Source organism: Amphibalanus amphitrite, unplaced genomic scaffold (genome assembly GCF_019059575.1).
Source record: "Amphibalanus amphitrite isolate SeventyFive unplaced genomic scaffold, NRLGWU_Aamphi_draft 001189F_arrow, whole genome shotgun sequence".
In the NCBI taxonomy this organism is placed as follows: Eukaryota; Metazoa; Arthropoda; class Thecostraca; order Balanomorpha; family Balanidae; genus Amphibalanus; species Amphibalanus amphitrite.
In genome coordinates this window covers 118748-130435 of record NW_024882683.1, presented here as the reverse complement: position 1 = coordinate 130435, position 11688 = coordinate 118748, and the positions used below count along the sequence as shown (strand labels likewise).

The 11688-nt window shown below is 48.3% G+C and overlaps 1 protein-coding gene across 1 annotated transcript in view; it reads right to left on the bottom strand.

The window, feature by feature from the left end:
- Positions 1-82: 82 nt before the first annotated feature.
- LOC122370951 overlaps positions 83-11688 on the bottom strand; it is a 34199-nt gene continuing 22593 nt past the window's right edge. Inside the window, exons 4-7 of the mRNA XM_043346943.1 lie at positions 5184-5255; positions 4149-4286; positions 2946-3048; positions 83-1798 (exon numbers count right to left, since the gene is read on the bottom strand). Coding sequence (XP_043202878.1) covers positions 1630-1798; positions 2946-3048; positions 4149-4286; positions 5184-5255 — 482 coding nt within the window. The 3' untranslated portion in view covers positions 83-1629. The remainder of the gene's footprint in view (positions 1799-2945; positions 3049-4148; positions 4287-5183; positions 5256-11688) is intronic.

The window sequence follows — 11688 nt, the reverse complement described above, 5'->3', positions numbered from 1 at the left end:
CTAACGCTCGAGCGACGTAATAATTAACACCCAGCTATATCGAAGCCCGGGTAAAGCTCTGAATCGCGCACACACAGCGGCCTTCGTTTTGATTTTTATTGAACCGATCGTCCGAGGGCAGCCAGCGATCACAAGTCTGTCCGTCGGCGGGCGCGAACGACCGGTGAGGTACGGGAGGACGTGTGGCTGAAAATTGCACGTGAAAATTGCACGTGAAAATCGCACGAGCGCGCAACGCATACACACGAGAACACGACAATATTCAAATGCGCCCAGGAGAATCGCATGACCTCCGGCACGTGTAAAGGCGAATGCACGCATACACACATACACGCACAGGTGGATGATGAAACGTGGACTTCATAGATCAGTCTTAGCGCCCTCAGGCCCAACGTAACCCGAAAAATACACTCGACCATCACTCAACTGACTGATCCACTCAGCCCACGAAAACAATGCGATTGCCTCGACGCGGTAGCGCTCGCTGGAGCGACTGTGCTTATATGCGCTGACGACCGCACCGTCAGCGACCTCTCGAGGGTAAAGGCGGTCGGCGGGTGCGGTAACGCCCGTCGAAGGGAACAAGATCGTCCAACAGGCAGGACACGGGTCGATTGTAGATAAGATGCAGATCAACCATGAAAAGACTACAATGCACAAAATGTTCTGTAGACTAGATCAGGCTGATGTGGGCACCACATCATTAGCATTTGATTGAAGTGGGGAAACCGGCCCGTTCTCAGGGTTCACAGGGGCGTGCCGAAAACAGCGACTGGCCTGTCCCCTGTGGACAGAGAGGGAACTACAGCTTCAATAGCTAGATGTCGCGTGGGTGCATCAGCTAACTCATTACATCAAATCGGAAACGAGGAACACAAACTGAAAATATCTCCATGTGGCACCAATGGCGATTTTTTTTCACACACAATCTGGCAGCAGAGCTGGCAACTCTCACTGACCAACGCACACACTCACAATGTCCCGCTGCTCAAAGGCTCCAGTCCACAAAGTAACCGTTCGCGACATAATTCAACCCGCTACTCTTACAGTTTTTTCAAAACCACCTCTGTCCATCGGCACTGCCTTAGCCAACGAGTGTCGGGATATGCCCGCATACTTAAAACGGCACACCATTCCCGGCCTGATAGATGCTCCGGCTATCCGTTGAAAAGCCAAAACGGTCAGTCTAAAATAGTCCCTTGTGTGATAACAGCACATGAACCCGGTAATAGCTGATCGAATTGACCTGAAACCATGCTGGAAATATCTCCAGTTTAGCACTGATAGTCATATCCTACAATCGATTGTCTTTTACGATTGTCTCGTATACGATTGTCTCGTAATGCATTGGCTAGTGATGTCTAAATCCTGGTGGCATTACACCCTCCGTGATGGCTATGATGGATGCCTAACCGATGCGCATATGTATGGTTTCCTCGCACATAAATCAGACACTGCATCTAGAGTCTAGATAGTACTTTACTCTCTAGATTTCTCGAGGTTCTCAGGTAGCAGCGCCCTCTTTCTGCGCCATCACAGACGTCTCACGTCACTGACATCACCATCGTCTCCGCCGTCACCGTCATCACCTTATGACGTCACTCTGACGTCAGCTGCGTTTCCGCGCCCCTAGCGTCCCATGATCTGGGGCTCGTCGTCAAAGTCGTCCTCGTCCTCCTGGGCACCCTCGGAGGCGTTCCCCTCGGGTCGCTTCTTCTTCTTGCCGGAGGTGTAGAGGAAGATCACGCCGGCGAACAGGCTGATGATGAAGCACAGCCATCCCAGCACGAAGCCGGCGCTGTGGGACGGGGGGGGGGACAGGGTCAATGCTGGGGTAATAGTGCGCGGGTCGGAGGGGGCGAAGGTGGCGCAGGGCAATGTGGGGGTGAAATGGAGCAGATCAGAGGGATGGCGACGTTTCGTGCTGTCTCTGAATGGAAACGCAACTAGGGATTTGTATCGTGAGGCAACAGTGATACCACGTAATACCTTCCTACCTGATCCTTGAAAGTGCAAGTTATACGAGCACGTGATCACAGAAACAATAAATTACACCCGCTTGAGTCATTTAGATATGGTCAAATAAGAAATCTAGTGAAGAGGCAGTTGTGTATTTATTCGATTTTTTTCTTTTAAGGGGAAGGGCAGTGAATCGTTACAAGATACGGGCACGTTTAATTATAAGAGGCGCTGGCTATGTGCGTAGGCCGTAGCTACGACACGTAACGTAGACGAATGTGGAGGAGCGAACGTACGCACACGCGCACGCATATGAACACTTGTGAGCTGAGATAAATGTCATTTGACTCCAGCCGTGAGGCAGCTTATTCGCAAAATGTGATTGTGCGTGCATCTGTGGAAAATTCGCTTCAGGTGGGGCAGAGGTACGGCTAACCGCTGGGCATCAGCAGATAAATGGTGGGATAGTAGGTAGGATGGATTCCTTTGTTATAAAGACATTTGACATGACACGTTTCATGCCCTCATTGCCGCAGTATTTCGCACCCACAACCCGCCCACGCTCGATGCCGTGCCGCAGTGGTTTGTTATCCCACCGACAGATGGCAGCAGGAACATGCGCCTGATTGTATGCTGTGCCGCATGACTGGAAACTGCGACGCCAGTGCTACTGCGCAGTGTGGATTGTCCGCCGCGCAGAAAACGAATTCAGTTTGTGCCGGTTTTACAAATGGCGTTTAAGGATAAATGCATGGCTTTGATCCTAATGATGTAACAGATTCTTGCTAGAGGAGAAATAGAACGTCACTGTCACTGTTTTGCAGTGAATCAGTGCCCCTCGCGGCGAGCCCCGATGAACGGTTACAAATGCATAATATTTCGTACACGTCCTTTTGGTTGCAATGCTCGGCTGTCACGTCTGAGGCTCCTGTGCAGTTTAACTGGTCAGATAGCTTATAATGAATAGACATCTTCTACACACCTACCTGTAATGCCAAGTGCAGCCATCGGGGATCACCGATTCCACATTCAAATTCTGGTATTGGAGAGACGTGACCTTGACCTCAATCACCACCAGCTGAACCGCCGCTGCAGAAAAAGGTCACGCGAGGTCAATTAACAGCTACGGGGCACATTTTTTTGGAACAAGAGTCGACTGTTTCGATTCCTGATGAAGAAATAAACAAATCGGGTAAACATCGCTTTGCATTTAGAAGGTAAAGAAACCGCTACATCAATAATTGTGAAACCTTGATCAGCAACTAAAGACTTGCCAATATAAAGCTGCCGGTGTTATTAGCTAGTAAAACAGATTCCTACAGTGAATTTAAGCGTCAACGCGTTCGAACTAGGCTCCAGCCTTCACTAAATCAACTCGCTTAACTGTCTGCCCTGTCCTAGACACTCGACTATTGGCCCGTCACGACCAAAACACATGCAATATGCACAGCGCCCAAACTTTCCTGCGCACGTAACCGACACAGAGCAACTTCTGCAATCGGGGTTCCCGCCGTCAATCTTAGTGCCACCACAGCTGTTGTTTTGGGCTCGTAGCCAGGGGGTGACACCCGGCAAACAAAAAAACACTGAGCGCTTCCGATCGAGGCGCCGCCGAGACAAACGCGACGCAGACCGGGCGACAAAAAGATAAACGTGGCGAGCGAAAGAGGATGGGAGGAAGAGAGAGAGAGAGAGAGAGAGAGAGAGAGAGAGAGAGAGAGAGAGAGAGAGAGAGAGAGAGAGAGAGAGAGAGAGAGAGTGCGAGGGAGGGAGTGGGGACGCCCTGGGAAGTGCTCCTGTGACCGTGTTTATTTGTGCAAACTTTGGACGGAATGGGGCCTAATGGCGGCGGCCAGGGGAGGCCTCTCATTTGGTGACGCTCATAGCTTCTAGGTTGGGAAAGGTTAATGACGGCACATAAAAGGGTTCTATTTCTGGACCCATATTGACCTGCGATCGCGCTATTGTGTTGGTGACCTTTAGGTTTCCTCGATAACTAATCATAAATCATGGATTCTAATTAAGCGAACCATGCACTATCGCTCTCGAGCATTTGCATTTTACTTTGACCTGAAAATTCAAAATGGGTCACAGAGTTGCATTCATACGAGTCACATACATCAAGCAGCCTACTATTTCTCTCTCAAACTCACGCATTTTTTTCGCCGAGTCCCGCCGTTTTCACTCACCAACCATGAAGTGGAGGCAGGCGGCGACCCGTTTGAACGTGTAGCGTCGGACGCGGAAAGTGTAGATGGAGAAGAAGATGGCCATGCCGGCCAGCATGATGGAGATGACGCTGAACGCCAGACACGTCCGTCGGTACGCTGCCGGAGGGGCAGACGAGAGGGCAGGGGTCATCGGTCAGTCGGGTGTTGCTGCTCAGAGTGCTGAGAGAGGAAAGGGGTATTCTGGGCCCTGATGACGGAAGAGGGTAATAAACAGAGCAGGATAATGAATAAGGGAAATTAAATTTGCAGCTTTGCTGACATTGCTGACGGCGTTATTTTTTAATTTGATGCAGCGAATGAGATTTGCAGACGGCAATAAATCTCCGATCCTAAATAGCTTATTTTTCCGCATGTTCAGTCCTGCAGCTTTCATGCTTTTGCATACCATGACCTAATAACTTTTTTGTCTTTATGCGTACGAAGTCAACTTAGTTATCGAATCAAATTGCCGTAGCCAGTAGATGAGAGAGATAAATAGCGTAACGACGTTGGACCAGGCGCACATGTGGCGCAGGTTCCAATGTGCACATCTGGCGTCGGTAAGTGAAATTTGGATCAGCGATACACGCGTCCCACAAAAAGGCCGTGGGCTCCGTCATAAATGTCTGCGTCTATTCTGCACAATGAGCACACAAAAACGCGAGCAGCTTGCAGCGGCCAACAAAGAACAGTGCACTGACGACGGACAAAGGAACTCAGGCCGACGAACAAACGGCGAACGGAAGTCAATAGAACACGATCTAAGGTAAACTGTGCCGAACAAAAGCGGATGACGTGAAACTGCTCCACAAGAAAATAGTTGATGGTGAAACCTTATCCAGTAGTGATGACAAAGCTGAAAGACATTCATGCTGGGCTTTTAGGCGCCTAAATGCAACGATGACACGTCATTGTCACATAGCTCTGGCATTACATGGCAAGCCAATGAATTCACCTTTCTGAGGTCACCCACCTACACTCAATGACGTCACCTATGGATGACGTCACACTCACCGATGACGACATTTAGCGGATGATCGTTGTCGATCGCTTTCAGGAACTTGATCCTCATGTAGGCGCATGCGGCTGCGGCAGAAAAAAGGAGCGACAATGTCACTAACAATCCTGAACAATCAGGATAATCAGGATTGAATCAATTGACTGATTATTGACGAGCGATTGAACAATCGCTCCTGGCTACATTGACGATCAATATTCATGGAGGTTGCGATATTCATGGAACGTTTTTTAATGCGTACGAAATGGTGAACTCAGGACTGCAATACCTTTGCATTAAAAAAGCGTTTATACCTACCCTGTCCACTACCGTCCTGTATGTCTCTATACCTCTTCCGAACGAGTTACATGATATTTTCACTAAAAATTCAGGAGCCCAGATAGTTTCGCTGCAGCCTTTTTAGTATTCAAAGGCGACAGACACACTTGTGCTTTACCTTGCACAACCTCACTGCATCCCACGTCTTCCAATCAAACTCGACACGTATGAACACTTGTGGTTTGGGGTGAGTGATTTGCTGTGGCAGGTCTCACACGAATGTAGTGTAGCTGCCCGAAAAAAGAACAGGCTGCGGAAACGTGAATGAGTGAAGGAGGCAGCTGGTGTGGTTTCGATGGAGCGATTCGGAATTCGGCTTTGTGGACGAGATTGAAGAAATACAAAGTCAAATGGAGTCGACGATAATCACAGGCTCGCAAGAGCAATAAGAGTTGACATTCAAAATCTGAAGTAAATATAAAAAATAAAATGGATGAGGATGATTCTTCGCAAATTTACAAACAGAAACGAATAAGCAGTGCGTCGTCTTTCTGTGCTTTCTGTCTTCTCAAACAAAACCAGGTTTTGACCTAGCGGTTAAAAGTGAAACTCCTCAATGCAAACAACTCCAACTTTAATCAATATGCAAATGACTGAATAAATGATGGCACGGCAAACTTCCTAGAGTCGAGCAACTAAAGAGGCCTTCAACTTAATCCGGCATGCTGACAGATTATCTCCAGTTGACGGATAATCCCCAGTCTCGCGTAACTGACACGTCGACAGTGTTGACAGATATGGCTGTGACGCGTGACAGATAATGACAGGAGGCGTCAGCGAGGGCGACGAGTCGTTTAAGTGATGACAGACAAGAGACTGGTGGCCGCGACTTTGGCAAATTCTACCACTACGTGGACATGACTGCAGACTGGGTAGGGTATCCTTTTGATGCTACCATGCTCTAGCTCCTATTAGATGCTGGCTTTGCTCTTATTGCTAACTGCACGAGTTTTCACTCTGGAGCAGCCTGGATTCTGGGCAGTCTGGGGTCTGCACTACCCAAGTTCCAACTCCTGCACGTGCGTTAGTCCCTTCCGGCTTCCAGCCCTCTCGTCCAAAACTTGCAAATCTGACCCATTCCAGCCCCCTGCAGGTCGCCCCGGGCTGAGGAGCCCCGACTCGGAGTTTCGGAGCGGCTCTGCAGCACACGGCTCACCAGCTGAGTAAGCAAATAGATCGCCCCCCCCCTCCCGCGGGGAGGGAGAGGAGGGGAGGTGCCATCACCGACACTTCCGGGGTACAGGAGCACTGAGCAGTCGGGTGGCGTAAAATAGTGGGTCAATCGATTTGTCAACAGGCGATGTCTCTTTTTTTCAACCATAATTGACCATAATTATCCAAGATGCTAAGTGGAAGAAGCTTGTTGATCAATATGTGCATGTAGTAGTGTCATTAGATATTAACGCAAGAAGGCTGCTTATGGCTGAGAAATGATGTCATATTTTAACCGATTTCGTTTCCAGCATGCTCCTTTATTGCGTGCCGAAAGCAGTTGTGAATCCTGAAAAATATAACCACAGTCCACAGAGAACATGAACATTGGATGATTGGACAATTGACAAGTCTCGTTTTAACATTTATATGAAAGCCAGTAATGTTCCAGTGTGTCTGGCGCCTTGAGAACAGAGCCGTTTTGTGCAAAAATAGAGCCTTCGGTCTTTGTTCTTATTAAATAGCTGTTCCCATTCCTACTTTGATGTAGCTATGGCAATAAATCACTGTCTGAGTTCCCTCACAAAAATGTCTCCCCAGTATCCGCGTGAGGCAGATTGAGTTTTATACCAGGCTTCCTATCGGCCAGCATATCAAGCTCCCATCAATGGTGAGGTGATTAATCACACCTCAGGGAGATATAGGTGCGCTGTGACGTAATGGACAAACAACGCTCGCAACCAATGGCTAGACGCCAACATATCAATCACGGAAAGAACATAGGGCGCCCTCATAAAACGCAGGAGTGGTGAATATTAACCTTTCGTTTTATTTTGATCCTAAATGCGAACATGTTAATTTTTCCACTACCTTTAAATTCCATTATGAAATCCAGCGCGAGTTTTCAATCCGTTTCTCATAAACCTGGTTACTACAGTGGCGTAGAATCCCTATCTTCACCGTCATGAATCGGGCCCACCTGTAGGACATTTGGCCTGGGGGCACTGTTGGTCCGTCCTTGGCCGTCAGGCTCGGTCGGGACCCGGCAGCAACTCTGCACAGCGACCTGGCATCGTGCCAACACCCCCGGGCTCGCCCCACCCCTCCCCTACCCCAGCCGTGCCGGCACGAGTAGGTACTGCATTCCCTGCCGGCTGCCACGAGCCAGGGTATATTGAGTGAAGCCACGAGCTGTCTTTACGGGAAGGGAGAGAAGCTCTGGAAAATTCAAGTACTGACTGCTGGGTAACGCGTGAAAGTAGATGTGTCGCCTTTAGCAGCGAATTTGAAGAATTTTGTGCTTGAATTCGGGGAGGGGTTGAGGTCTCGTGTTTAGTATTTTCGAGTAACATCATAGCGTGCAGTTCAAACACAAAATACAATTTTTGTGCGCTTACTTAACGCTTACTTAATTTGGCTGTGAGTCATGCCGCCATGAATACCTAATGAATTTCAAAGTACAGATAAACTTTAGTGACCGAGTGTCGTTTGAGTAGGTTGTTAAATTTGAAGCCTTTCCGTTCGGCATTTTCCATTAAACTTGTCTTTGTTTAGCCACGTGATTGTCGCAAAAACACAAAGAACTTCGATCAGAAACAATTTTCAAACACCCATGTCAGCGCAGAATATTGTTATTGTCCCATAGTTTGGCGACAAACTATCCAGAAGACTTGCTTTACCTATTCAAGTTTTCCGCACTTGGCTTGGCAATAGGTATTTCGCTCAATTTACTGGGATAAGCAAGGATGCTGCCTGGAAAATATTTCATGGCTTATCAGTGTTTTATCAGGGCTTCGCTTTAATCTGTAGGCCACTTCTGAACTGCCGCAGCCCCTGAACGCCTAGGTCCTGCACTTTGGGCGAGGGACAGAAAAGGGATGAAGCGGGGGGGGGGGGGGGGGCTGAGGGGATCACTACCGACCGGTGAGCTCTGAATACCGTTAAATTGTGGCCGGAAAGCCGCTGTTCGAGCCATCGATCGACAGGGCCGCTGGCGAGTTATTCGGGGTCCCTACCGACCGCGCCGGGGGCTGGCCCAACTCCTGCAAACCCCCTCACCCCTCCCTCCTCTGCAGGGAGGAACCACCAACCCTGCCTGGCTCGCGCGCCTGGGCTAGGTCGTTCCGCTCACTTGGCTTCAAACGGCCCGGTGCGGCCACCGCTGAGACGCCTTCCTGGACGAGGCAGCCAGCAGCCCGACTCGTTAAAAGTCGAGAGCGTCAAGTCGTGCGCGATAAAGTGTTTGAGATGATGGAAGGGGTGGGGTTGATGAAATTTAGGTGGGCGGACGGTGCTATGAGCACGGAGAGACGCGTCGTGGTCAAAGCTGGCTTACGAAGGTGAGGGGAAAATAAAATGTCCCTAAAATGGAGGTTTATTCTTTCGAGTTGGCTGAGTTGGCATTATTTTTCCACCTACCTACCTGCTAGACTGCACTATTTGTAGCCATTCACAATTCCGTGCGAAGCACACATTTGTTGCACGCTGTTTCGCATACATATTTATTGTCAAAATTATTTTATAGCCTGCTTTCGTTACCTTCTTTTACATTTTACGCACTAACTTATTCCGATAATTCAACGTTTGATCAAAACGCGGCGGGTCAGCGGCGCCCTATCAGAGAGCCGGCCCGTCGCCACTCCACCAATCAGGAGGTCGCTTATTCCGACCAATCACGGCGCGCCCCGGTGCGGCCGCCCGACCCTGGGTCGCGTCGCAGCCGTCGTGTATCTTGCAGCTGAGACGAAACATTTTTTTACTAGCAAATATCTGAAAGTCATTTGTGAAAGGTAAGAGCAACATCGACAAATTTTGACTTCACTTTTTTCGCTTATGGTTTGCATTTTTTAATGTGTCCTGTTTTTATATTGCCATTTTATGTTTTGTTGTGTTACCTAATACCAAAAATTCGATAACGTTTGTTTGTGTGTGTGTGTGTTTTTCTTAGGGTGAAGCTACGCTACTGATCTGCGATTAATGCGTTGCCGCTACCGACATGAGGGGTGCACGACATTTTTGAACTGCACAATGCACATGGACCTGCACCCGAGGGTCACGGCTCATGAGACGGCGGCCCGAAGGTAAGTGGTCCTGACTCCCTGATACCTTTATTGTGTAACAGACCGAGCTGGAGCTTTCTAACAAAAATAAGTCTCTCAGGCTATTAGACAGCTTACTGATGCGTGAAAATCATTCAAGTGAACTGAACCCTTATCGTGGTTCGACTGTCACTCTGGAAAGAGCTGTGTGAGCAATTTATTATACCAATACGGACAAAGACATCAGACATTGTCGTGAAGTTTTACGAGTATATAAGCTCACTGTATCTTGATCTCTTGGGCTCAGTAACACGCATCACTAAGCTATAGTCCGTTAGGCGGTACGGGCGGACATCGATAGCAGCGCCTCCATCGGTCACTTGGGAAAGCTGGGCTGTAGGCGACGAAATACTGGCTGAGTTGTCACACGTTGAATAGGTTTATAGACATCAGTCTTGTGAAAAAGTTGAACTTTTGCCTTCAATATTTCTACAGGCAATTTTAGAAGTGTCTTCACATAGATTACAACACCGTTTAGATTATTGTTTAACTTCAAGCCTTCCCTATTGTTCTTGACGATGATGCGGGAACTATTTCTAATTAGTGTTTCTAGCTTAGTAAAAGAACATATTGTGCAAACGATGAAAAAAGCATAAATGGAAGATCTTAAATGCAATTTTCTCTAACAATTAATGGCAAATTCTCTACACATCAAGGAAAAGGTGCAAGCTAACTGATAATTTAAAGTTCTTGGGGCCAGTTGTTTTCTTCTTTTCTTACGTCGCCCCAATGGCCGCGAATACACTTGTGATAACGCCTATCGCATAGTCATATACTATATTAACACTAGTTTCGTCGTAAGACTTTTATCTTTCTAGTTGAGGTTTATTTGCCATTGGGTCTACAGTGCAGGGATATTTCTATCTCGCACTCCTCTGAGATGCAAAGATAAAAATTTCTTATCTCTGCATCCCTCTGAGATGCGAAGATAAGGTCTCGAAGGTTCATACCTAAAAATCAAGAGTTTAGTTGATGATGGGTCAATAACCGAACCATTTTTAACGGTTGTTTGTGTATGAAACTTATGAAATAAATACAAAATACTCTAAATCTATTTTAGCATAGATGAATACATTTGAATATGATATTTAAACAATTAAGAATAAACCTCAACATAGAAAGATATAGGATTCATCATGGCTCACTCGTGGAAGATCGGATATCTTTTCCTCGCGTGTAACAGAAAAACCTCGCTCCTTCGTTGCTCGGTTTTTCAGTAACGCGCTTGGAAAAGATATCCTTATTTTCCACTCGGAGCCATGAAGAATCCTCTATATCTTGAACGCACCAACCAACCCAACCTTCCTTCCCACTCTCCTCGCCCATTCTAACCTCTCCTTTCCTTCCTTCCTCACATCCGCGACTCAGTCACGCCAAGTTCCTCACCGCCCCAGGTGGTTTGACCCGACCAATCACCGTGGATTCGACTCGATATGGGCCCGATCGAGCGGGCCTGATTACCGTGGCTCAATCGGCGGCACGCAACCGCACGAAACGAGCAGCAGGGGAGGAGGGGAGGGGGGAGTTCAGGGAACCGGGACCGCGACCCGGGCCATGGGTAGCCGCAGTCAAGTTGTATGTTCAAAGGATTCGCTGGAAAGGGTTGGGATGTTGAAATGTCGGTACTCACGCTGCTTCCTAGTTCGACGCGTTTCAGTGGTTAGTGCTGCGTTTCACACAGGGCCTTGACCTTTTCCCAGCTATTCTCACATCTGGTAGCACTCTTGCTTACAGTTTCTACATTCCTAGCTCATTGGATCATCCGCACTTGGCACCTGGCTGGACAATTAAGACTCTCCGCGAGATTTAGGGAGAGGTGAGCTGACTCGGGCGAAACGGACCACATCTGTGAGCCATATGAGATGGGTCTGTTGACCACGGGGTGCGAGGGGGGATTGGTAGTCATTGCCCCTCCCCCCGCAGCTGCGCAGGG